Genomic DNA, 27,390 nt, shown 5'->3' with positions numbered 1-27,390 from the left:
TTTTCCCAGAAGGCTTTTGGCTTACTCAAGTACATTTTGGCAAACTGTAGTCTTGCTTTTTTATGTCTCTGTGTCAGCAGTGGGGTCCTCCTGGGTCTCCTGCCATAGCGTTTCATTTCATTTAAATGTCGACGGATAGTTCGCGCTGACACTGATGCTCCCTGAGCCTGCAGGACAGCTTGAATGTCTTTGGAACATGTTTGGGGCTGCTTATCCACCATCCGGACTATTCTGCGTTGCAATCTTTCATCAATTTTCCTCATCCGTCCACGACCAGGGAGATTAGCTACAGTGCCATGGGTTGCAAACTTCTTGATAATGTTGCGCACTGTGGACAAAGGCAAATCTAGTTCTCTGGAGATGGACTTGTAACCTTGAGATTGTTGATATTTTGCCACAATTTTGGTTCTCAGGTCCTCAGACAGTTCTCGTCTCCTCTTTCTGTTGTCCATGCTTAGTGTGGCACAGACAGACACACAATGCAAAGGTTAAGTGAACGTCTCTCCTTTTTATCTGCTTTCAGGTGTGATTTCTATATTGCCCACACCTGTTACTTGCCCCAGGTGAGTTTACAGGAGCATCACATGCTTGTAACATTCTTATTTATCCGCAGTTGTGAAAGGGTGCCAATACTTTTGTCCAGCCCATTTTTGGAGGTTTGTGTGACATTATGTCGAATTTGCTTTCTTTCCTCCCTTTTTTTGTTTTGTCCCAATACACACAAAGGGAATAAACATGTGTATAGCAAAACATGTGTTAATGCAATACGTTTCGTGAGAAATACATGATTTCCTGGAGAAATATCAAGGGTGCCAACAATTTCGGCCATGACTGTATATATATATGTCAGACCGTTGGAGCTTAGTTGAGTATTTGTGCCTGTAGTTACACTTTTTAACATTTTGCATTTGAAAGACAGGCTGAGGAAGGGTTGTGATCTCTGTTGGAACCCCACTGCAGATTTCCATTCACTTACCAGCCCAGGGGTACGGTTGCTGTGGCAGGAAATGAGGGAGAATCTTCAGTGGAGATACAAATTGCAGTACCAAAACTAATAATGGTCATAACCTTTTTCCTTCTTAATAATAAAGAAAAATAGTAAAAAAAAAAAAAGTTTTTATTGCCATTCTATTTCCTCAAATTTCTGATCTCAGTGGCTACATTGTCACTGGGACAGGAAATGAGAGAACAACTCCTGAATGGGGCCATAGATGGCAAAAAATATACAAGCCTAAAGGGGTTCTAGCTCTCTTTCCTAATCTATCCAAATAAAAAAAACAAAACAAATAGGTTTGGTTTGAGATACACATTTAGGTCACACTGCTTTTTGGAGAGCACCAGCTGACCAATTTTTAATTGTTTCCTAAAGTTGCTCTACAGCTGGTTGTGAAATATTTATGACACACATAGACACAACAATTAAAACATTGTGTTCTGAGTAATCGGATCCACCCCGATTTTTTTCTTTTTTTTTCTTCTAAAAATAAACTTTTTTTTTTAATCTTAGACTCTACCTTCCATTTTTTCGTAATTGTGTAACCGAGGTAGCCAAACCCAAGAATGTACAAAGGAATGTCTTCATTTCACCTTAAAATGTTATTTTAGGCAGATTTGTGACCAGCCCCATGACAGGAGGGTGTGTGATTGTGCGTTTTTTTGTTTTCTGTGATCTGGCCAGCTTGCAGTGACTGGATGGCTATGGAATCCTCAGGGACCCTGCTTCCTTTGTATAGAGCTAAGGGGTTACCATGCTTTGCACACAGCGCTGGCTCCCCTGATCACTGCCCTGCTTGTCTCTGTATCTGTCAGGCCCCCCTGGCGGCCTCTGTCACACAGATGACAGCCGAGGATAGATGGATAAAACAGAGGCAGTGCAGGAGATACAGAGAGATAAACTGCTTGATAAATGGTTGTCTGTGATAAGGGACACACATGGCTATACTTCTCAATCCAGTCAGCCCTCCGCCACAGTGATACATTGCAAATCCCACAGATGAGAGGGGAGGGGAGAGATTAGATGGGAAGAACATAAATCCCCATGCTGGCGGGGAGAGAGATGGAGAGGAACTGTAGCACTGAGGGGGGAGTGAATGCCAGTGCTGGCCAACCTGCAGCCACGAAGCCTAGGAGGCACTACAAAGCTAAGCATGCCTTGCTAACACATGACGCTAGACAGATTACTGCTTGGCAGCACTCCTCCAGTTTTCTACAATACTGGGCATTAACCCCTTTTATGACCAAAGGTCATCGATACATGGAAGCTGAGAGCAGTTTAGCAGCGCCAGTATGCATCAATAACTAATTTCCTCCCCTAAATCTCTATTACATTACATAAAGGCTTTTATTTGGTATATTGTTTTAATAAATGTCCTGCTCACATTTCTTATTAGAGGTTAACAAATGGTCAAAAATTTGATTTTTTAATTTTTTTTTTTTAACTATTATTATTATTTTTAGGCCCCTTTTACATGGGGTGAGCTCCATTTTTGATCAGCAGGCGATCTGTCTGCTGATTCCTAGCTGATTAGAACAGAGCCATTGATGACAAGTCTGAGTCCACCAGGGGTGGACTGACCATTTGGAAACTCGGGCACTGCCCGAGGGCCCAGGGTCAGTAGGGGGCCCCATGAGATGCCCCTGGTACCTTTTTCATAAGCTTTTTTTAGTTTGGGCAAGGACACAGGGGCCCCATGATCCCCTATTGCCCGGGGGCCCCATGAGTTGTCAGTCCGCCCCTGGAGTCCACTCAGCGAACATGGACAGAGCCTGCTCTGCTCTATGGACTGGCGGGGGGTAAGCGGATTGTGCTGTCCGTTTTCACCCAACTGCCCTCTGATCTGATCCACCTCGATGGAGGAAGAAGGTTCCCTTTATGTTTCTTTTTAGCTACCTGCATCAGATTGGAGGTAGGCTGTTGTAAATGAACGCAAGTCTGTTTACACCCACTGGTCCATAGGGGTGAATGGAGGTTCAAATCAGGTCTGCCCGAAAAACTGATGGGTAGACTTGATCAGACCCTTCGTGTGAAAGAGGCCTAACTGTCTTATTTTAAAAATGTATTTCTTTCTCTGTGCTGAGTGAGTGAACAGTGCTAGAAATACATTGGCAGCTGAAGGAAACATTGTCCTGTCTAAATTGGATTTGCTACCTATAAGTATGTTGTAGAGGAGGGGGGGTGAGTTCATGTAGTTTGTGAAGGTGTCAGATCCCAGCCAGTAGGTTAGCTGGTCTTCTACTTAAATGAAAGGAAGGTGGGGGAAACACGGGTCCAAACATTTTTGATGTCTGGGAATCTTTCATTCGATCCTTGCCTATAGTTAGCCAACAATCCATAGTACAATGTTTCTAGCACACTCAAAGCTATCAAACCACTAATAACTGATGATCCTCCAATTGACTTTCTACCTTCCACCTAAATTATACTTAATATTCTATTAGCTGAAGCCTTCCTCCAACTGTTAGATAATAGACTGACTGCCATCCAACACTCATTCTTAGCCCGAGTAGCACTAATCCAAACCTTAAAGTGTTCCTAATCCCACAACAGTACAATCAGTCTGTATATGCAGTAAATTATGCTTGTTCTACTCACTGTGGAACCTAAGGGGTTAACCCTCTGCATTATGTAAAAACACTGTTTGATCCTGACTTCTCTGGTCCTCCCCTTCTTCCAGTGTCCCCCTCTTATCTCCTGATAAGACATTTCAAGTGGAGACACTCTGCAAATGCTCAGTTTGGTGTGTATTGATAGGTTTTTTTCTTGGAATAGTGCATGTGATCAGCACAGGGCCAATCAGCACTGTCCAGATCAGGGGTTCTCCATCCTCCTAGAGCAAAAGAGAAAACTCCTCCTACAAGCTTTAATCAGTGCTCTGCTGAACACTGATAGAAGTCACAAGACTGCTCTAAGTGCTGATGAGAAAAGGTATTTAGCAGCTTATATTTACAAAAATGATTGCATTTCCATGTTGTGTGTACTGTGGGAGAGGAGATATAGTGAATGCAGGGTCCGGGGAGACCAGATATAGTGAATGCAGGGTCCGGGGAGACCAGATATAGTGAATGCAGGGTACGGGGAGACCTGATATAGTGAATGCAGGGTCCGGGGAGAGCGGATATAGTGAATGCGTGGTCCGGGGAGACCGGATAAAGTGAATGCGGGGTCCATGGAGACCAGATATAGTGAATGCGCGGGGTCCGGGGAGGGCGGATATAGTGAATGCAGGGTCCGGGGAGGGCGGATATAGTGAATGCAGGGTCCGGGGAGACCAGATATAGTGAATGCAGGGTCCAGGGAGACCAGATATAGTGAATGCAGGGTCCGGGGAGACCAGATATAGTGAATGCAGGGTCCGGGGAGACCGGATATAGTGAATGCAGGGTCCGGGGGGAGCCCGGATATAGTGAATGCAGGGTCCGGGGGGAGCCCGGATATAGTGAATGCAGGGTCCGGGGGGAGCCCGGATATAGTGAATGCAGGGTCCGGGGGGAGCCCGGATATAGTGAATGCAGGGTCCGGGGGGAGCCCGGATATAGTGAATGCAGGGTCCAGGGTTTAATATCACTTTAAACTATTAAAATGAATACTGTTATTTTTGTATGGTTCTATTGGTCAAACGTTGCTGCTACCATCATTGTCAAATGCATTCTCACATCAAAAATAAAATAAAAAAAGAAAGTAGGGTGATGATGTTACCTGTAGTCCAAATGTTTAAAGTGATTTTTTTTTAATGTATTAAAATAATCAACACGGTAAACTTACCTGCTCTGTGCAATGGTTTTGCACAGAATGGCCCTGAACCGCCTCTTCTGGAGTCCCCCACCGGCGCTCTCAGCTCCTCCTCCCTTCTGGGTACCCCCATACCAAGCCGCTTGCTATGGGGGCACACACAGCATGGCTCAGCCCTGCCCCCCCCCCATGCTCTCTGTTCACAGAATTTGACTGACAGCCAATGGCTGCCACTGTTGTCTTTGAGACTGTGAGGAGAAAGAGCATTGCTGTTCTTGAACACAGCTCTGGATCAAGATCGGGCTCAGGTAAATATTTAGGGGGCAAACACATATACTCCTGCACTTGGGGATGGACTCCGCAAAGGCTACAGCCTCATATTGATTACCTTGGAAAGTGCATGCCTTGCTGCCCTCAAAGGATAGCGGAAGTCCAAATACATTGGATACAAAGAAAACAAACAGAGGGCGCACCAGCCTAGTGCATCACCTTAAAAAAAAATAATTTATTGATAAAAGATGATAGGAAATATACTCACAGATGACAATAATGTGAAAAGCACATCATAAAAGAACAGCACTATCCAGTCCACACTAGGTGACGGGAACCCTGGACCTCCAACATCCTAACGCATTTCGAGGACTTTCCTCTTTCTCAGAGCCAACACATACAATACCTGTACCCTTTCTTATATATTCTAGTGTCTTGTGCAGAAACTGCATGTGGGTCGTCACAGACTCGCCCATGGCTGGAGACAATTATCACATGTGCCGCCCTTCCAGATACCATGGATCAATCTAAAAAGCCAGTCTGTAAACATTGCTAAAAATGTGGTAAATGCTGAATGAGCTGTGAAACTCACAAAAGTACATAAAAGACATACATGCATAAAAAGCTTTCTTGCATCATATAGTATATATTGGATACAATTGTATCATATTGATTAGAGTCACCCAGTTCATGTCTACAACCGGTGCCCATGCAGAGAGATTCACAGAGATCATAATATTGATCATGATTAATGTGTGGACTGATCAAACAAAGAAGTGTACGTGGATGTAAATATACATAAACAGATTTCAGCAAATATCATTAATGTATATTGACTCACATCTGCTGTGTTTGTGGATGTAGATATTTAGGGTGTTTTCGGGGGGAGCTGAACATGAAAGGGTTTTTTCACCCGAATGCAGAGAATACATTAAAGTAAAGATACCTCTGATCTACAACCACTTTAAAGCGGTTCTTCACCTTAGAAACAAAAAAATTAAACTTCAGCAGCTACAAATATCGTAGCTGCTGACTTTTAATAATAGGTCACTTACCTATCCAGAGATCCAGCGCCATGCTCACCTGGGCCGGCTCTTCGGCGATCTTCAAGTCCCTGGGCTTCACGTTGTGCCTGCAGCATTCTGACGTGACCCAGAAGCCTAAGGGGGTGGCACGAGCTTCCACTTGGATTACCAAGGCAATCCAGGTGGAGGAGGAAGTGGCTATCTGTCAATACCGCTCCACCCCCAGAAAACAAAATGCCAAATGTCATGGGGGGGGGGGGGGAGGCAGACAAACAGAACTTCTCCTTTTGGGTGAAGTTCTGCTTTAACTTCAAGTTAGACATTTAACTACAAGATCACTGTTGAAGAGGAGGACCAAAACACAGATTGGGTGGTCCTGCTCTTCAGCAGAGAGCACATGGTCAAATACGTAGCCATGTGACCTGCACAGGTGGAAGCCTAGAGCAGCATGTTCTCCAGGAAGAGATACGTATTTTGAGCTCTTCTATTTTTTTTCCCCATCCTAGGAAGACTGGAACCTGATGTGACTGGTTTCATTTGTGAGAGAAGTCAAGATTCTGAGTTCAGCCTGAGCCTGGGATCTAGAATGTGGTCTTTTCATTATTATAATACAGGATTTATATAGCGCCAACAGTTTGTGCAGCAATTTACGATATAAAGGGAGACCGTACAATTACAATACATTTCAGTATAGAAGGAATAGGTGGGCCCTGCTTGTGGAGCTTACAATCTATCTAGAATTCTTCATCAAAGCAGAACTCTGAAACTGAAAATTGAACAGTATTTTCCCCCCCCCCCTGCACATACTGTGTTTACTGGAGACAACCATAAAGTTGACCACTGAAGTGACTATTCCTGTAGTTATTTCACTAACTTGGTGTGTTTTGCGCAAGATGGTATCCTAATGTGAAAGAGCAATTGGCCTCTAGCCCCAAGCATTGCATCATAGGAGGAGGTCACATGGGCCCCCATACAAGGCAGCACCATGTATTTTACAGTGGTGGCTGCAGAAAAAGGAGCAATGGAGCAGTGATAGAGAGGGGAGTATAATGCGCTCGGGGGCAAGCTTTACACCAACATTTTACCCTAGATAGACAAATTGATAGTCACCCTTTGTAGACCAGCCAAAATTTTGCAATTGGTAAAGCAAGGTCTGCGACAATGTAAAAAAAACAAATGACCGCAGACTTTCATTAGTAAGATTTTGTATTTGGGCAATTTTTTTTTTTTTTTAACGTCATTGTGAGAACTCTGAAAAAGCCTATGAAATCCTTGTTCTGTCCATCACCATGTTATTCTCAGTGGTTTATTTTGTCCTGCAGTAACTCAAATCCGAGCCACACTGACCGCTGCACAGGAGCTGCTTGCACAACACCAACAGAAGATCCAGGAACTAACCCAGGAGCTGGCTGCTGCCAAGGTGAGTGGCACCTCCATCCTCCTGGTTTTTTGTTTTTTTATTATTATTATTTAGAGGTGTTTGCTAAATAAAATGAATTGTAGACTTCACAGGAAGTGTAGCCAAATACATGGTACAAGAGCCATGTCTAGTATGAAAATAAATTCTAAAAGGTGAACAATAAACAACCACAATTGAATGGCGCAACAATGAGCACTCAGAAGTCATGCAATAGGTACAGATGAGGGCAAAAGGGGCCTTCTAGGATGACTCTCAAGAACTCACCCTTATGTAAGGAGAGTCTCCCTGACTCTTGGAAGACACTACTTGGTCATGGGGGGAAATCTTGTGTGAGGGATCCACCCTCCTATTTGTCACAAAGGTCACATTTTAGGGCAGGCTTTGGAGGGCAAATGAAGCATCTTCTGGGATCATTCAGAATTCCTTGCACTGCAGTTGACCTACATTGAGGTTTTTTTCGTATTTCCATTGACTTATATTGAGAGAGAAGCCACTCCTAAAACAAACAAAAAGCCCACCAACACAAGCCCCACAAGACATTTTTGTGGTAGTTCCCTGTCAGCCGAGTGAATTTTTCATTGTGCAGTGGATGTGATACACTGTGTGCATTAGGTTTCACTTCATAAATATACATCATGTGGTTTTCTCTAATTTTGTGGTTATTCACATTGATACTTCTACAGACTTATACTAATCCACCACAAACAAGTGTGGTGAGAATGTGAAGGCCGCACATTTGAAAATGCTCTTGGACCATTTGTTGCTAGCTGCAAATTTCTTAAGCTTGTTTCCTGCGCTGACTGAAAATGAGCAGATTGCTTGGTTTTCTGAAAAAATAGTCTTTCACAGCATTTGACAATTTAGACCCAGTTTTGTCCCAGTTTCTGAAACTATGCTAATAAGGTGATCTAAACCGGAAACCCAGAATGAGTGGTGTCTGTGCCTGCTCACGTCATTGCAAGACTGACAAACAATGCTCAAGGAGGAGACTACCTACTGATCCATGAGAGAACGTCTTACAATATATGCCTGGTACACACACTGAGGAGCTTGTGAGGAGGTCTCTGTACTATGTGATATTGGTACAATGATCTCCTCGCTGAGCATTTGTGTTCTGACAGGGGACCACCCCACACCCTGCCACAACACAGCGGTCAAATGGCTGCCAATCGGCAGATGTTTTTCTGTTCTACAGAATCTGGACAGGCTGCTGTACACATGGGCCAAATGTTGGACGGTTTCTGCTGAACCAGCTGTTACTGACCAATATTCAGTCCCTGTGGACCAGGCCTTAGACTGGCCACAGATTAATTTATTAATTTTTTTAAGTTGAATCATCCAGTGGGCTGATAAAAAAACAGATTACCCTACAAGTGAGGTGGATGGAGAAATCCTTCCCATTGTGCCATTAAGAGTCTAGGGTGTGGCGGCAGATTGGGGCCAAAAGATCTTGAGGAGCTGACCAGGGATCTCTGGTAAAGCTCAGAGTGTCCACCAAAAATGAAGAGACCGAGGCTAGAGAGCCCTTATAGTGTAGTAGATCAATTCAGGAACAAGGTTAACATTTTTCCACAGTCAAAGGAAAATTGGACCTGCAACTGTTGAGGCTGCTGTCACCAGCAAGGGGGGAAAAATGGGCTTCCTCTAGTGCGGGGGTGGAGTTAACAAATTGGTAGGAGGAGTCAACCCAAAAAAAGCCCATCGATAGTTGGATTGACAAAGGCGCTCAAAGTGGTTATTCAAAGGATAGGCATGAGTCGTGTGCTTTAGTAAAACATCCAGTTACATTATTTCACGAAAGAAAATGCTTTTTATGACTTTAATTTGCAACTTCCTCAATTCAAGGCGATAAAATTGGTGTAGAGTTTGTGACAATGATCATTGATGTCATCTAAGTGGATCACATCCACTTAGGAAAGAAAGCCTAAATAAGAAAACGAATGCAGCCACCACATCGATGGTTTGGTATGCTACAATGTAATTATTTTTGGGGGTTTATGACATTTTTTTCTTTGTACTTTGTAGGCCTTCAGTTCATCTAACACTATTCTGGAATCTCAGAACATCCAGGAATTAAAGACTGAAATCTACTCTCTAAAAGGGCTGCTGCTGAACAGGTAATGGAGGTTGTAATGGGAGATGCTGGCAGGGTGGTAAACTTGTGCATATCTTACGGCAACTCTTTAAATGGATAGACAAAGTTGAAGTGGACGTGGCATCAGACATATTTTGTTTCATGTTAAATGTGGGGCAACAAGTAATGTGTTGAGTTAGCATGGATAGGTATTTATGACCTTGCCCAGAGAGCACATTACTTCCCCTGACATTGCCTTCACTTACGGCATATTTTTCTCAGACATCATCCAGGATCACCATCTATTTCCTGGACTAAATGCCAGCTCAGGGATGACACATTCACATACATTTTGGTACCTGTGAAGTTCTTGGCTGTTCACAAATGTCTGACTTGGATCATCTGGATGGTTCTACAGCTAGGAGATCTTATTCATACTGCTGGCCAGTTGCCTTCCTTCCTATTCAGTAAACTGCCAGCAATAAAGAAATGTGTAAATGAAAAGTAATACGTTGCATGCCTTTAAAATCTGGTATTCCCCTACTTCCATGAAAATATTTTGCTGAAATCTTGCCCATTGCGCATGTAAAGAGCTGGGAGCTGCTGCTTATCAAAAGAGAAAGGCCATTTCCCCAAGATCTCTTGAGATTTTGTGAAATCTTGCAGGACCTTGGGGGAAGAACCCAGAACTTCCTGGTAGGCACTGGTGATGTAGCCTTCCCAGGGGCAGCAGGCACACGCTGGCTATGTCACCAGTGTCTTAGGAAACCAGGAAGTGCAAGAAGGCGGGTTTAATTTTATCCATATATAATTTGTGGATCAGACGACTGCATTGTGTTTTCAGTTCAGTTTTTGTTCCATTCTCCCTAAGTCTGTAGATATCTATATCTGTCTATATAAATGTGTGTGTACACCTGATTGGTTGTGAAAAGCAAAGCTTTTTTTCCCCCAACCGTTATAAAGAGACTCTGCGTATAGATTGGTGTCCACCCATCCACCGGGGCTCAGGTGACCCCATGACAACCTGTATTGGAGGGCCCTGGCCATTACATATCAGGACAGCAGAATGCCCTACATATCCAGACACCGATGACTAAATGTCCAGAGTCAGCTAGTGCTATCCTGGGAGAGCTTTTAATTATTTTTACACGTTTTAATTTCACCATCCTATTTGACATCATGGTCCGATCTAAGCTATAATTCACTGAAATGCTATAATTGATATCGCATTATCAGCCAAATTAATTTTCTTTATGACCATCGCTGGCACCATAACGTCAGAACCAGATACAGCAAACTCCAAGCTTCTAAAGTACAACAGTCACTCCCATTAGTCTCAGCTTGAAGGAAGCAATAGATTGTTTAGAGACAGTACAAATGCATGCTGGGACTTATAGTGGAACAGCGTACGGTAGAAAATAAGTTCCTGCGATCACACGGAGACTGAATTATAAATGCTGATTGAAGAGTGCCTGCTACCAATGACAACAAGTCACACAAAAGATGACATTTCATCCGCTATTACCTTGTGAGTCTCTCCCAGGAAAAACAGCTTTGCTGGAATGGATAACTTCTTCCTGCGTTGGCCCCGGTCTTAAAGGATAAGCCAGCATTGCACACTTGTTATGTAGAAAGCAATAAGGGCACTGCACCACTGGATATAAAGTCCTGAGTGATTATTTAAATTTTTTTATTGAATAACCGATAGTATAAGATATCCAATGCATTTCAGGGGGTATACACACTCCCCCTTCATCAGGGCTTACAGCATACATTATGTAACTTCATCAATACATGAAGAGATTTGTTTTCTTTGTTTTTTTAATTCTTTTTATTGCTTTTCCAAAGTAAAATTACAAGTCACACTAGACATTAAATACATAGAACAATAAGACAGCCAGATATTAGTGTAATTCTAAAGGCTCAGTTTTTACTTTTTTAAGAGCCGCTGCTCTTATGCACATTGCTGGATCGAGTTTGGGCTCAGGTATAAATTAGGGGGCTGAGGGGGGTAAGCTGCTTGCAGAAGGTTTTTTTTTACCTTAATGCATTAAATGCATTAAAAGAGCAGTATTTATACTGCTCTTTTAATGTGTATACCCCCTGAAATGCATTGGATATCTTATACTATACTTTAATATTTTTTAATTATAAAGCTGCATCTGTCCTCCGCTGGCTCTAAGGGTCAAACACAGCTGGTCGCTCAGTTCTTGCTGCCACTCTGAGCAGAGAGCGATGACTGTCAGTCACCGCTCTTTGTTCTGCCCCACACCCCCAGCGCTCACTGTAACACTGGGCTGTGGAGGGGGCGGGAGCGCCAGGCTCAGGATCAGCAGATTGCGGAGAGGCTGAGCCAGGTGCCAGTCCAGGCTCCTGGGTGAATTCTGACCATATGATCACGAACTTTCCCCAGCCTGGACCAGTTGGATGATGTGAGCCGACAGCAGACTTTAATACGCTGTCTGCTGAAAATGGGTCACAGGAGTGCAGAACAAGCTACACTCCTGTGATCCACAGGAGAAGTACAGCCAAACGAGCTTTGGCTGTACTTCTCCTTTAAGGTACAATAAACCTTCTGCCTTTAGAACCATTTTTATTAAATATGTAGTGCAGCACTCTCTGCAGGTCCAGGCATTGCTGAAAATTTATCATAATTATCCTTGAGGAGGGAGTGTATGAATCCCTGAAACACGTTGGCTTTCCATTTCCATTGATCATGCCAGCGCTCAGGACTCTTATCATCATTGCGGTGACACTATTACTACTTTCTACATATCTGGATTTCTTTCAAGATTCCCTCTTTCAGTTGATGTTTTTTTGTTATACAGGAGCAGCCTCACCAAAGCAAATCAGCTACACAAATAAGATGGTCACCTACAATGTTGGACATTATAAATACAAGCTGTAACACCTTTTGTGCATGTGCCCTGATATCACACACTGCCAGCTTCTGAGGGTGCAAAACAGCATCAAATAACAGAGCATTAAAGTTCTTTACTTTCCTTTTTTATGTGGGGCTCCATTATTTGACGCAGACGTGCCTTATTGGGAACTGGGAAAAAAAGTATGTCAAGTCAGGGAAATAACAGACTGTAGGTGATTTTGTTCATATATACATCTGGGCATTATCCATATAATGTTTTGACTTCTTTCTCTTCCCATTACTAGGAGGCAATTCCCGCCATCTCCATCTACACCTAAGATTCCGACTTGGCAAATGCCCATAAAACCTCCCACTTTACCCAACCAGGCAACGCTTAACCACAACAGCAGCAGTGACATTTCCCCTGTTAGCAATGAGTCTGGCTCCTCTTCTCCCGTCAAGGAGAACCACAGCCCCGAGGGAGCTAAGGTCAACTCCCATCACCTGCCCACCACCAGAGAGGGGGATCCTGAAATTGATGTGCAGAGCCAAGTGCGCATGGAGGTCCAAGGAGAAGAGGAGGACGAAGAGGATGAAGAAGACGTAGGACAAGCTGATGAAGAGGATTGCATGGGAGTCCAAACCGAAGACCGCCGGGGTGGAGATGGACAGATCAATGAGCAAGTAGATAAGTTGCGTAGGCCAGAAGGAGCCAGCAACGAGATGGAATGATTGCATCTCCATCTTCTACCTCCATCTCCCTGATGTTTTCTGGGGTTAATACCGCCAAGGAACTGTGTGATCTATTGTGGTACAATTCTATATGCAGTTATACAAAAGCCGATGTCTATCGCAGGCAAGATTTTCTAGCGCTCTGCTTTGTCGCTGTCCATTCAGCTATCTTCTCATTGTGTCTGCACAGTGATCTCTCCATCTATGTAAATGACAGATCAATTCACTTTCACCTTCCTCGATAGATCTCCTTTAGTTCTTGTTCAGCGGTCTGCCCAGGTGTTAGGGAACATGAAAACGGGAGCCAGAATGCACTCTCTCCTGATTTACGGGAAACGTCGTTTTTATTATTTTTTTTTTCAAATGTAGAGATGGAAAAAAAGAGAATGCTCACCGATCATCCAATTTTAAATCACCTCTTATCTTGTAGTGTGTTTTGCACACGACCTGTAATCACCATTTGTCACACTGTAAGCAGCGTGCGCATGGCACAGACTTGTCTGAGTGTTGCACATGTTGCGCATTACAATCGAATGCACAACTGCAAGCTTACAAACTAGCATCATTATCTACAGTGTTGAATAATAACTTTTTTTTTTTCTTGGAGTATGATGACAGTTTGGCAGTTTTTTAAAGTTAATTAAGCACAAGTTAAATAAAGTTAAGCCACTTGTGCACAAAAAAAACAAACTGAAAAGAGATCCCTCACCTCCTGGATTTCAGTCTTTTCCTGTAGAAATGTCAAAGTTAAAACAAATTTCAAATACTTCTTTTTAAAGGGCTCATCTCTTACCTGCTTTAGCCAGTTCTGTGGAGGATTTATGGAAAAATAGCTATGACACGTTAAAACGTGCCTAATTTGTATGCAGCTTTCGGAGTAGATTAGATCAAATCCCTCTACCTTTACATAATCTTTAAAGCGGTAGTAAAGTAGTAGTAAAAAAAAACAAAAAAAAACTTTTTCCCCCTGCAAGGCAATATCATAATGTCCTAGTATGCATTGCATAATAGCACATTATGAAAAACGTACCTTAAAACGAACCCTCCAGCAGCGCGCTCTCACCGCTGACAGGGCTTCCATCATCAGCCGGTCTTCCTTCCAGGTTCGCGCGCTCTGGCCATTTGACTGGCCGAGCCACGATGACGTCACTCCTGTGCATGCGTGTGGGAGCCCTGGGCACAGCACAAAGCTCTGAAGGAATGTCACGGTTCTTTCAGAGCGCATGTGCCGGTGACATCACCGGTTGCTGTTCAATAGAATATCTCCTAAACGGAGATACTCATTTTACCGACAGGTAAGTTTTATTATAAGCTTACCTGTAGGTAAAAATCACAAAAACGAGTTTACTACCATTGTAAAGGCCAAGTTCATCTGTAGAACATGTTACATGTTCCACTCATATGTAGGGTGGAACATGTAACATGTTCCAGCTCATGCCTTTTCTCCCTCCAGTCCCTCCTTCCCTCCCTGTGACAGCAGGCGAGGTTCTTCTTCCCGCACCCGCTGTCACAATTTAAAAACAGTGCGTTGTGCAGGGCTCCGCCCCTTGCAGTGGCATTGTTCATTCACAGAGGTCTGTGAATGGATGAACTTCAAGTAGCCATTGCAGCCGACTGCTTGTTCTCAAAGGGTGCTGGTGAGCGCTCTCATAGTTCATTGAGTTTATTAACTGCCTGCCTTTCTGAGAGGGGCAGACAGAGTGGGGTTGATTTACTAAAACTGGAGAGTGCAAAATCTGGTGCAGCTGTGCATGGTAGTCAATCAGCTTCTAACTTCAGCTTGTTCAATTAAGGTTTGACAATAAAACCTGGAAGCTGATTGGTTTCTATGTAGAGCTGCACCAGATTTTGCACTCTCCACTTTTAGTAAATCACCCCCATAGAGTCTGCAGAAGCCTGATATTGCACCCGCAATCTGCTGATCTCGGGTGCAATGCTTTACAGGCACCAGTGTAAAAAAAAAAAAAAATTAAATATTTTTTTTACCTGCAAAAAGATGTGCTTTTATTATTTTTTCATTAAAGGTGAACTTCTCCTTTTACAATAAGTATTTGCCCTGCTGGTGGTCTGTTTCTCCTTATCTTGACCGCAAATCTTTTTTTTTTTTTTGTATGCCAGCCTTTAATTTCCCCCATCCCCCTCCTTTTCCAGTCTGGAGTTTGATTTTTTTTCTTCTTTTAAAACATTTTCCTACATTATAATCGAGCAACACCTGAAGATTACATGATGAAAACACATACTTGTTCTAGTTAGCATTTTTCTATACAGAGGGCATAAATGCAATTCTCTTTCCTAAAGTGTATGTATAGCCAAATAATTTTTCCTATATTTTTAGGTAAAGTTACAACTTCTTTCATGTTTTTATTGGTGTCAGTGTCCCTTTGGGGTAGATTCACTCTCTCTAAGTTGGCCATACACTAGTAGAACTTCATTCTAAATTTTTCATTTTAAGAATGTCCATTTAATTTTCAAATGGTTAGTGGGGTTAAGTTGATGTTTGGTTTTTTGACTGCAGTGATGAGAAAACTTGAAGGAGCAGGATGGAAAATTTTCTCCAACGAACACATTTCTAACCATGTTTGTGTTTTTTGTTCGGAAAGGCAATTACAAATTCGAAAGTCAAAATCAAAGTTCTGAATTAGTTCCAAACGACATTTGTCAAGTCATCAAATGTACTTTTGTAGAATTTTGTACAAATGGTCATTTGAAAATCTTCTGGTACTGTATGTGGCCAGCTTTAGTTCATTGGCCTATTATCACCAAAGCTGAAATTAATGGGGAATCCTAAAAATACAAACTCGAATGTCAAAATCAAAGTTCTGAATTACTTCCAAACGACATTTGTCAAGTCATCAAATGTACTAAGAATTTTGTACAAATGGTCATTTGAAAATCTTCTGGTACTGTATGTGGCCAGCTTTAGTTCATTGGCCTATTATCACCAAAGCTGAAATTAATGGGGAATCCTAAATTTTCTGGTTGTAACCAGAAGTGAAGGTAAATCTTTCAATGGAGACGCTGTTTCTATAACCGTTTTCTAGAACAACTTTAAAGTGGTTTAAACATCAGGCATGAAATACGAACAAAGCATATCCCTCTATATTGTGTACTTGTCTCAATTAAGAGCACCAGGTGTAATTTCTGTCTGCTGCTTTATACCTCTGCTATCAGCAAGAATCACTTCTGACAAGTTTTCCTAACAAGGGGAGGAAGCTCCAGCACACAGACCGTGATTGACAGCGTCAGCTCTGTTCCTGTATGCTGTGTGGAGGGGGGGGGGTGTCCCTTCCCTTCCCTTCAATCAGGTCTCAGAGCTCTCTTCACTGATCTCTGCAGTGTGTAATTTCAGCTCTCTGCCCCCTTTTATCTGACAGCTCAGGCAAGGTTTATCAATTCTGGGCTCTGAACAGCTGTTGAAAAAAGAAGAATGCAGATAAACAGTTATAGCTTATGTCGGATAATGTTTTCATCTCTGTATCACCCGAGGCCAATCACTTCGCTTGGTATATGTAAGGGTTTACAACCACTTAAAGGAGATCTTCCCTCACTGATAAATTTTCTCTCACTACCTGTTTTGTCTCCAGGAGAAGAAGTGAGGAGAAATCCTTCAATGGGACATAGACAGCTTAAAATAAACTAGAAGGGGGTTTGAACCATTCTCTACATTATTTAAAACTAAAAAGAACGGTTTTGGCTATACCTACACTTTAAATATTTAATACAATAAAGAATTGTAAAAAATCCATGCTGGACATAGATTATTTTTAGAAGGTGTTGTCACCAAACACAATTTGTATTTCTTTTCTTTAAATCTGTTTTTCCTATAATCCTCTGCTGTAAGGAAAACTTAGACCAATAGCAACAATCTTTGGCCGAACCTTTAAAAACCATATCCATATGTTTCTTCAGATCAAATATTTGCCTGTGACATTGCTAAGTTTGCACTGTGTTGAATGCTTTAGGGACAGAGAAGGCCATATGGGAAAAAAGTATAGATGGACATGAAGAAAAGTCTACATTGCCTAAGTGCAGTGCCACGCTCCCTTAATTGCATCAACCCACTGTGCTCGTCGGTGTGCTAATGTATAGATTTACAACGATAACAAAAAATTAAACTATAAATGTACATAATTGTAATAAAAACAAGTTACACTATTTAACTCAGGGGCTCTGTTTTTTCTTCACTGAAAATTTTTGTGCACAAATTTTTTTTATTTCAAACTCACCTTCACAGGATTGCTACTCAGTTGGCCCAACCTGAACTGAAGTAGAAAATTCAGTGTCTCATTCAGACCTAGTGTGGAGTACAGGTAAGTGGACAGCATAGAGTATATTGTTTGTTCCTGATAGCACAAAACAGAACTAGAATTAACAAATTAACACATGGCTATAGCCTATTGCTGGGCAAACTTCTTCTTTTTTTTTACCATCTTCCCCACCCCTGCAGAACTCTTTATATACACCAATCAGCCATAACATTATGACCAATGACAGGTTAAGCGAATAACATTAATTATCTCATTACAATGGCATCTGAAAGTCAATAGGATATATTAGGCAGCAAGTAAACATGTCCCTGAAGTTGATATGAAGCAGAAAAATTGGGCATTGCAGTTTGTTGTGTATGGGCTGCATAGCTGCAGACCAGTTGGATACTTATGCTGACCTGTGTCCACAGCCAAAAGCACTTACAATGGGCACGTGAGTATCAGAACTGGACCACAGCAATAGAAGAAGGTGGCCTGGTCTGATGATACATGTTTTCTTTTACATCATGTGGATGGCCAAGTGCTTGTGCATCACTTACCTAGGAAAGGGATGGCACCAGGATGCAGGATGGGAAGAAGGCAAGCCAGCACAGATGGTGTGGTGATTTCGGCAATGTTCTCCTGGGTAACCTTGGGTCCTGCCATTCAAGTGGATATTACCTGACGTACCACCTACCTAAACATTCTTGGTGACCAAGTACGCCCCTTTCATGGAAACCATATTCCCTGATGGCAGTGGCCTCTTTCAGCGGCATAATGTGCCCTGCCACACTGCAAAAATGGTTCAAGTATGGTTTGAGGAACACAACAATGAGCCTGCAGTGTTGACTTGATCTCCAAATTTTCCATCTGTGGGATGTGCTGGAAAAACATGTCCAATCCATGGAGGTCTCCCGACTTACAGGACTAGGGTTTACTACTCTGGCTTGGTGCCAGATACCACAGCATGCCTTCAGAGGTCCAGAGGTGTCCATGCATTGACAGGTCAGGGCTGTTTTGGTGGCAAAAGGGGGACCTACTTAATATCAGGTGGGTGGCCATAAAGTTATGGCTGATCGGTGTATATACTTTAGTCTTCTTTTCTCATTTCATCCTCATTTAACCTAAAGTATTTCATACTCCAAAGCAGTGCTAGTTCCATGATCAACACCAAGTCATTTCTTTTCTTTTGTCCATCTACTCAGTAAGTAGTTTCAAGCTTAATTTCAACTGTATTTTATGAATTTTAAATTGTACCTTTGCAGATGTCTTCAGTCTGGTTACATGATGTGCAGGGTCCTTTTCTTCTTTGAATCTTCTCCTTGTGCTGGGCTTAGAGAGTGCAATGACATGATGACATCAGTTCCACTCCATCGTTACAATGTGAGTGGATATCCATGATGTCCTGCACTCACAGTATGTCCTCCGTCAACCAAGTTGAAGGAAGCTGAGTAACTTTCAACTTGGAAGACTGAGGACACCTGGTGAGGAATGTAATCACTTTGGGGAGGGGTAGGTTGATCATCAGAGAAGGAGGTGAGTAGTGAAGCAGAACTGTTTTTTTTTATTTATTTAAATCCCTGACTGAGGACAATAAAGAAAATTGGCTGAAGTGGGGATTTCAGTTTTTCTCTTGTCTTCTCACCTAATCCTCTTACTGACCTAGTAGTTTCATCTTCCTCTTAGTAATTTTAACCTCCTTATCACACTTTGTGTCATTCTCTTCTCAAGTCCTTACCTTCTCAGCCCTCCTTTTATTATCGGTTTCCTGCCCTATCATTTCATCTTGGGCCATTCTCTGTATCTCATACTCTTCCCAATAAGTCATTTCACCTTCCTCTCTTTTCTCTGTTTCTTCACCTTCTCAGCAGATTACTTCCTCTTCTCCTCTTTCCATTCTCTCTCTCACAGTTCTGTTCTTTCATTTTAGCAGCTCATTAAAACATTTATTTATCCCTCTTCTATCTGCGTTTTGTCCTCTTTGCATTAAAAATGGCCATGTACAGCTCAAATGTTGTCCTATTTCTAGTGAATCAGCTGAATTGTGAGCTGAGGGGTGGCCCTATCTGCATCCACCCAGCTCAACAAATGTTGAATGAATAGTCAAAGGAACCGGGTAGAACAGGTGCATCCAAACCGTGACTGCAGTCACTGTTTGTGTATTGACACAGCCAATGATGCTGCAGCTCTCTGAATACAATCGGCTGTAGAGGAGATTCCTCCACCAACGCTATTTAGCATGGATGCAGGATTCTATTGATTTGGACTGTTCAGCCCTGCAGGGGCTTAATGTGTGACGGGGGTAATGAACTCAAATTCAAGGGGGTCTGGTTGCTAAAATTTTCTTTCAGCCAAGGTCCAAATCTCAAGTTGCTATGATTAAAAGATTATAGTGTTGTATGTCTATCAAAAATATATCCGGTTCTTTCATCAGAGTGCCCCATTACATCAGGTATCCCCATCAGAATGCTCCCTTACATCAGGTGTCCCCATCAGACTGCTCCCTTACATCAGGTGCCCCCATCACAGTGCTCCCTTACATCAGGTACCCCATCAGAGTGCTCCCTTACATCAGGTGCCCCCATCAGACTGCTCCCTTACATCAGGTGCCCCCATCAGACTGCTCCCTTACATCAGGTGTCCCCATCAGAGTGCCCCATTACATCAGGTACCCCCATCAGACTGCTCCCTTACATCAGGTGCCCCCATCAGAGTGCTCCCTTACATCAGGTACCCCATCACATCAGGTGTCCCAATCAGAGTGCCCCTTTACATCAGGTGTGTCTATCACGTGCACCCATAGATCAGGTTTCCCCATTAGAGTATCCTTATAGATCATTTATTGATCATAGTGCACTTATGGATTGGTAGAGCCCAACAAAGTGAACAGTGTACCTGATGGATGTGTCTTTGTAGTCAGGCAGGGGGCGGGAGCTGGAGAAGAAGCAAGCTGCATGGGGCGGGAACTGGGCAGAGAAGCTTGCTTCAGGGGCTGGAGCACAAACATGACCTCATTGGTTGCCAGGATGCCAGCAGTCCCAGCAACCAGTGACTGCTAAGTAGCCGGGATTTGGTGCAGCAGACTGGTGGCCTGACATTCTGGACAGGAATGTCCCGCGGTCCTCCATTTCGTGACCACTGGTGTATATCATTCATCTCCCTCATGTTCCTTTTATCCTCTTTTTTAAACAAAAACAGATAATATTCCATTTCAAGACCTTGTATTTGCTGTCGCTTACATTTTAAAGACGTGTTTTTGTGTGGAGGCAGCCATCTTGGTAGATCTGGGGCTTTGCTTCCTCACAGCCTCCAGCAAAGAAAAATGGTGAGCAGCACACTAGTGGCATCACCAAATCTCACTTCCAATCCCTTGGACTAGACCTCTGAAGAAGCAGTAAATTAGGTTCTCACTGCAGATAGATACTATGAGTTGTAGGCACTGGAGTAATGCTATTTTCAGTAGGAATTCAAAAGTTTTTCAAGGTACTGCTTAGGCACAATGAGATTAACACTTCTAGATATTCCTTAGAACATAGCGAATCTTCAGTTTTTGGTCCAGGTCCACTTTAGGTTGCTGATCTGGAATAAGTATGCAGAGCACAGTAGCTTAGTAGTTGGCACTTGTGCCTTGCATCACTGCAATCCTTAGTTGGAGTCCTAACTAGGACACTATCTACATAGAGTTTGGCATGTTCTCCCTGGGTGTCCTGCGGGTATCCCACACACCAAAGACAAGCTAGTAATGTAGTTTGCTGCTTTCCAAATTGGGCCTAGTATATGTGAGCCCTAAATTGTAAGCTCCTTACAGGGACTGCTGTGAATGTACATTATGTACAGTAATGCATAAATTGTTGGTGCTATATAAATACCTGTAATAAATAAATAAAATACTACTTCTGTTCTCACATGCTGAATACCTTTTCCAGGTTAGTGCAAAATCCAATGAGACCAGAAGATCAGAATGGGAACCAGGCAGCTAGCATTTTCAGAAGGATCTCAGCAATGGCATCCCCTTTCTCTCAGTACAGGTTTCCTTTAAGTGGTATCATAAAGTTACACATTTAAATAGCAAAATGAAGATGTTTTTTTTTTTTCCCCCCCGCAATAAACATTTGAGCGGCTCCGAGAATTGTCCTAGAGAGAGCAAAGCCAAGTGCAGAGAGGTATAAATCCTTCTCTTCAAGGACAAGATGCTCTGAGAAAGCCAAAAAAGCTCTAATTTAAAAATAAAAATGAATAGATAAAAACTGTTGTTATTAAAACCTGTCAGTTCTGTGTGGAATGGACTTATAAGGCAGATGGATCACAGGAATGTTTTCTGCTGTGACTCAGGACAGACTATGAGAACATCTCACTACAAATGTCCACGTCTATAAATCGCAATACGAGGCCAAACATGCTCTGTGTTAATGTTTGCAGGGAAATTATTCTGTTTTTGGACTGTGGTCCACCTTTGCCTTTTAATTCTTAAACATGAGTTATTTTATAATAATAATGTAAGAGTTTGAAACTGCACTCCTAACAGTACTCGACCAAATTGATCTCACACTGTGTGTGTCCCTTTCTTTATGGAGACATTGTATCTCTAGGTCGCCTTGAGGAAGGGACCCTGCGAGGCCCCAAAACATTGGTGTTCTTCAACATATGTGATGATGCCTTCACAATAAAATATGTAATATTCTTTTGATTGAAGTGCTGGCAACATCTTGACTTCTCATTTTATTTTATAACAGAACACAAATTGAGTAACAACTGGTTGTAATGGAGTCTAAAAGTGACCCAATCAGGCGTGTTAGACCCTTTTGTATTGACTAGTTTTTGATTTCTTTCCACCAGGGTCCCAGAATGATATATAAGGTTGGCGGGAGGTTTAGCCCACAGGAAAGGTCAACACTGGCTCTATGACTTTGCACATTGTTTTCAGTCTAACACATGGGTGCTCAACCTGTGCCCCTCCCAGCTGTTGTGGAACTACAAGTCCCATGAGGCATTGCAAGGCTGACAGTTGCAAGCATGACTCTCAAAGGCAGCGGCATGGTGGGCCTTGTAGTTCCGCAACAGTTGTAAGGCCATAGGTTGAGCATCCATGGTCTAACACAAGAATATTTTTACAGAAGGGGAAAACACAAGAATGACATCATCCATGTTCTATTGCTCTGTCTAAATATAGACTAGAGATTGTTCTAGACCAGGCTTTACTCTTAAATGCAGTGTTGTCAGCAGGGAGATCTACAGTAGGTCTTTTCTGTACTGTCTGACTGGCTGCTTCGAATTAAAAATTATTTGGCAGGTTAAAGCATAACTCCGGGCAAAAACTTTTTTACATATCCTTGTTGCTGATTTCCTACCTTCACTGAATATGTCATCTATCTTCTGGTTCACTCAGTAGTTGCTCTGAAATAGCCTATTTATTTTCAAGTCAAACCGTTAATTCTATTTGGTTTCCTGGTTGAAAGACCCGTGGCTGCTATGCCTCCAATTCCCCCAGCCACTGGTCTTGGCACATCCCTTCTCTAGTTCTTTCCCCAGGAAGCAGTGGTGGGCAGACTGAGACTCTCCGACACATTCAGCATGTATAGGCCTAGTGTACCTGCCCACATTCCTTACTATTCCCTGTGGTTAATGGGAACTGTAGTTTCCTTTTACTGCAGAGAGGGAGGAGAGGATATGATGTAATATCTGCTGTTTCACCTCCTTATTGGCAGCAGATGTGGTTATCCTTTGTATTACAGAGGTGAGGTCATGAAAATTCAATTAGACTTTTCTCCTAAATGGTAAGGATTTTCATAATCATATTAACTGTTTAGTGTTTTATGCAGGGGTGGTGTACTAAAGGGTGATTTTTTTTTTCCCTATCCCTGAGTTCTTCTTTAAATCATTAATATACTATATAGTATGTATTTTATTTGTGCATTTTGTTGCCTGTTGTTCATCTTAAAGGTCTACGTTTATAAAGATTGGGCAACATTTATATTGCCTCCTCTTAATTATCCATGGTATATGTTTAAATATGGCTACTTTAATTTACTGAAATTTTATTTCATATTCGCTTTCCATGTCTATCTGTAGAGTGAGATGAAGCCAATCAGGGTACACAATTCTGTCAGTATAACACTGGAAATTTGTTTAAAGTGGAACTTTAGCCAGAAAATTAAGTTCTGCTAGCTCACTTCAGGCTGGGCCATTTTGCAGGTATAGCTATGTAAAACATTAAAAATAAGTGCCTATACTGTTTAAATTCCAGTAATACACTGTCTCACCAGACTCTACACATGCTCAGTTGCTCTCTATTTTTCGACACTGTGCAGAAAATGTAGAGGCCGATCTACTGATGGCCTAAAAATTTACCATTACTCAGGGCTCTGGGCTTCAGCAAAATGGCAGCTCTGGTAAGAATAAACAGGTACAATGGCTGAGGCAATTTACAGCAAACACTCATTTTGGAAGAATAATAATGTGGCATGTATGTTCCTTTCTAAAGAAAATGTATTTTTTTATCAAGTTGTTATGGGTAAAGTTCCACTTTAAAGTGTGGACCATACAGGAATGACCTAATCAAACCACTGCTGCTTCCTCATCATCCAGTCACACGATGGCCACAGAAGCAGAATTTCAGCAATTATTACTTTTCTACAGTCATTTATCAGATGGATAGAATTTTGCATATGGAAGATACTTGCAATTGTAACATTAACCCTTTGTCTACCAAGACAACCAAGGGGTAAAACAAGCTCATGGTTGCACCTCTGAGTTTGGTATTTTTTTCAGCCTGTTCTGGGCTTTAATGTGCTATTCAATCACTTTTAAGGTACCCTGAATGCGCCCATCTCCACCTCTCACATGCCGTGGTTTCCAGGTTTTCCCACTGGGAAACCAGGAACAACAGTAAACTGGATGTCGAGTTGGGGGAGCTCCTGGAACATCCATTCCCTGGTTTACGTTGTAACTAATGAGCTGAAAAGTGACAAGCATTTTGTCACTTGCGGTTCAGAGCTGTCATTCCCGGCTACCGTATCTGTGAAAGCAGCTATTTAAGCACAATCTGTGTACCATGTGATTTGGTGCAGACCATGCACTACTTTTGGTGCAATCCAGTGCAATTTCAGCATTCCTGTGCGATTCAGGTAGGAACAGTCCTCAGTCCAGACAATTGCAGAACAGCATTCTGTTGTTGTGAGGTAAGTCACTCCTGTCTCTGTACCGACTGATTCGGTTGATGTCAAAGACTAGGTTATCCCTGGCTTTGTCTTCAAAGCCTAAAGCCTATGGAATGACACTATTGGCAGATGCACTACCAGATCGCCTGGATCTATAGTTCCAAGGGCCAATTTGCCATCCTGCTTATCAGTTGTTGGGTTTAATGGCATGGCTGTTAAAGCCCAGGTTCTAGGGGACGAGCAATTCTGAGTCTTTGTCTCTTATGATGCTTGAAGCTAAGAAGTCTGTTTCTCACAAGGACTATTATCAAACATAGGCATACTTCACTTGGTTTGAGTTTGGGGCTTTCACCACAGGAGCTTCTCCGTGCAATAATACCTCTCTTTTTTGCAGATGGGTTTGAACTAGCGTTTGACTTTCAGCATGAACAAAGGTCATCTGACTGCCCATTCCATTCTGTTGCAGAAACTGTTGGCCTCTCAGTCTTTGACTAAGACATTTGTCCCATGTAGTTACCCTAATCCGTTACCAGTGACTCTCTGGTATCTGAAATGGTTTTCCCTTCAGAAACAGCTGTTTGAACCCATTAGAGACCTTTTAATATCTTGCAAAGGCACAAGGTAGTGTTGCGTTCCAAAATTGTATTTTTATCCACATAGGTTCTGCCCTTCATCCCAACCCGGGCTTTGATTTCTAGTCCCTTTGTCCAGCTTCGGTTCATCAAAAGGAATTTTTTCTCAATTGTCTGGATGTGGTTTGGGCTGTGAGAGTCTCTGTCTCTCAGCCACTGCTGCCGTCAGGAAGACTGAGTCTTTTTTTGTCTTCTCAGATGAACTCTAGAATGGTGCCCTGGATTCCCATTCCACCATCTCCAACAGACCATCATTCAAGCCTAAGGTCTCAAGGATTGTGTTCCAACCTTTCCTGTCAAGGCACACACTGCTAGATCTGTAAGCACTTCTTGAATTTTTTGGCATCAAGCAACTATTTCGCAGATTTTTAGGGCTGCCACCTGTCCTCTGTGCACACATTTTGTAAGTTCTCATATCAGATGGATGTTTCAGCCGTATCTGGTGCCAAATTTGGAATTAAGATCCTTTTTGCCATTGTCCAATCCTTTTGTACATGGCAATATACCCCAAAAGTTAGATTCCTGTGTCCATCAATTGACTCCAAGAAAATAATTTTGGTTGAGTCCAAGAATCTTATTTAACGAATGCTGAAGATTTAACCATTTGCTGCCTGCCCTATGGCCGAATGGCGGGCGGCAAATGTCATCAGCGTTCCGGGTGGACGTCATATGGCGTCCTCCCACACATGCACAGATTGCGCTCCTGCAGAGCGGCGCGATCTGTCACCTGCCGTGTACCTCGGACACGGCCAATGACAGATCTGAGTATCGGCCCTGTTGCTGGTACCATGTGACCTGCTGTGACCAATCACAGCAGGTCACATGACAATTGTATACAATGGATGGCTTCATTTATGCCATCCATTGTATACTAGTGTCTAGCTGTGAATGGTCACAGCTAATCACATGCACATGTCATGTGATTAGCTGTGGCCAAATCACAGCTAAGCACAAAAAAACACAAAAAAAAACCCCTGAATGAATCGATGTCATTCAGGTAAATGCTTGCTTAAAGCAAAGTAATTCTTTGCTATAAGCAAATTGTGTAAAAAAAAAAAAAAAAATACTGATCACTTCCCCAAAGTAGTACAATGTTACTATGGTAACATTGTACTACTTTGGTCATAGTGAAATATGAAAAAAAAATCTTAAAAAAAATAAATAAAAAAAAAAAATATTTTTTTTTTTCATACTGTCACCAGTCAGTGTCCCTGATCACCGCCATGCCAGTTATATGATGATGCTGTACTGCACTGGTGACAATATGTAAAAAAAAATTAGTGAAACAAATTTTTTTAATTTTTTCATTTTCTGAAAAATTATGACAAAAAAAATACAACTTCAAAAAACTCGCCATGCCTCTTATGAAGTACGTCGGACTGTCTTCTTTGCAAAAAGGGGTCATTTGGGGATATCTGTACTGTTCTGACATTCTTGGACCTCAAGAAATTAGATTGGCTGCCAGTACTTCAGGATTGATCAATATTCAGATCTATACCATAGTTTGTGAACTCTATAACTTTCCTACAAACTAAAAAATACATCCTAATTTGGGTTATTTTCACCAAAGACATGTAGCAGAATACATCTCGGCCTAAATTTATGAAGAACAATTATTTATTTGCAAACTTTTATAACAGAAACAAAGAGAAACTTTTTTTTTCTTCAAAATTTTCGGTCTTTTTTTGTTAATTTAGCAAAAAATAAAAACCCCGGCGGTGATTAAATACCACCAAAAGAAAGCTCTAGTTGTGTGAAGAAAATGATAAAATTTTAGTTTGGGTACAATGTTGTATAACCGCGCAATTGTCATTCAAAGTGTGAGAGCGCTGAAACCTGAAAAATGGCCTGAGCAGGAAGGTGTAAAATTGCCCGGTATTGAATTGGTTAAGAAGGCTGAAAATGACCAACAAAAATTGCAATTCTAGGTGATGGCTTTATATGGGATTTAGTGATTGGGTTCATATATTGGTTAAAGTAGGACATATACAGGGTATAAAATCACCATCTTAATATGATTTTTACTTGCAAAATACATTGTAAACCTTTCAACTAAATTCTATATTGTTGCAGGTGTAGCTGCCCTGTGCACTGCAAAGTTTGTAATCTGTTCTTGAATAGAAAAAGACGACACATGTTTTAGTGGGCAATAAGTGCTTTTCCTGTAACAGAGCTGTGTTATGAGATGTTCAAGTCTGTCGGGTCCTCTCCAAACTCTTTGACACTAAGAATCAACACTGT

The 27,390-nt window shown here is 42.1% G+C and overlaps 1 protein-coding gene across 1 annotated transcript in view; it reads left to right on the top strand.

Moving 5' to 3' along the window:
* Positions 1-17,273, top strand: part of PEX14 (peroxisomal biogenesis factor 14) — a 116,462-nt gene extending 99,189 nt beyond the window's left edge. Inside the window, exons 6-8 of the mRNA XM_089658383.1 lie at positions 7,347-7,444; positions 9,470-9,561; positions 12,687-17,273. Of these exons, the coding sequence (XP_089514509.1) occupies positions 7,347-7,444; positions 9,470-9,561; positions 12,687-13,113 (617 nt within the window). The 3' untranslated portion in view covers positions 13,114-17,273. The remainder of the gene's footprint in view (positions 1-7,346; positions 7,445-9,469; positions 9,562-12,686) is intronic.
* The last annotated feature ends 10,117 nt before the right edge of the window (positions 17,274-27,390 follow it).

The sequence above is a fragment of the Staurois parvus genome, unplaced genomic scaffold (assembly GCF_062004578.1).
Source record: "Staurois parvus isolate SC_StPar_1 unplaced genomic scaffold, SC_StPar_1.0 ptg001066l, whole genome shotgun sequence".
Classification (NCBI taxonomy): Eukaryota; Metazoa; Chordata; class Amphibia; order Anura; family Ranidae; genus Staurois; species Staurois parvus.
Note: the sequence above shows the minus strand (reverse complement) of the source record. Positions and strands in the feature narration are given on the sequence as shown.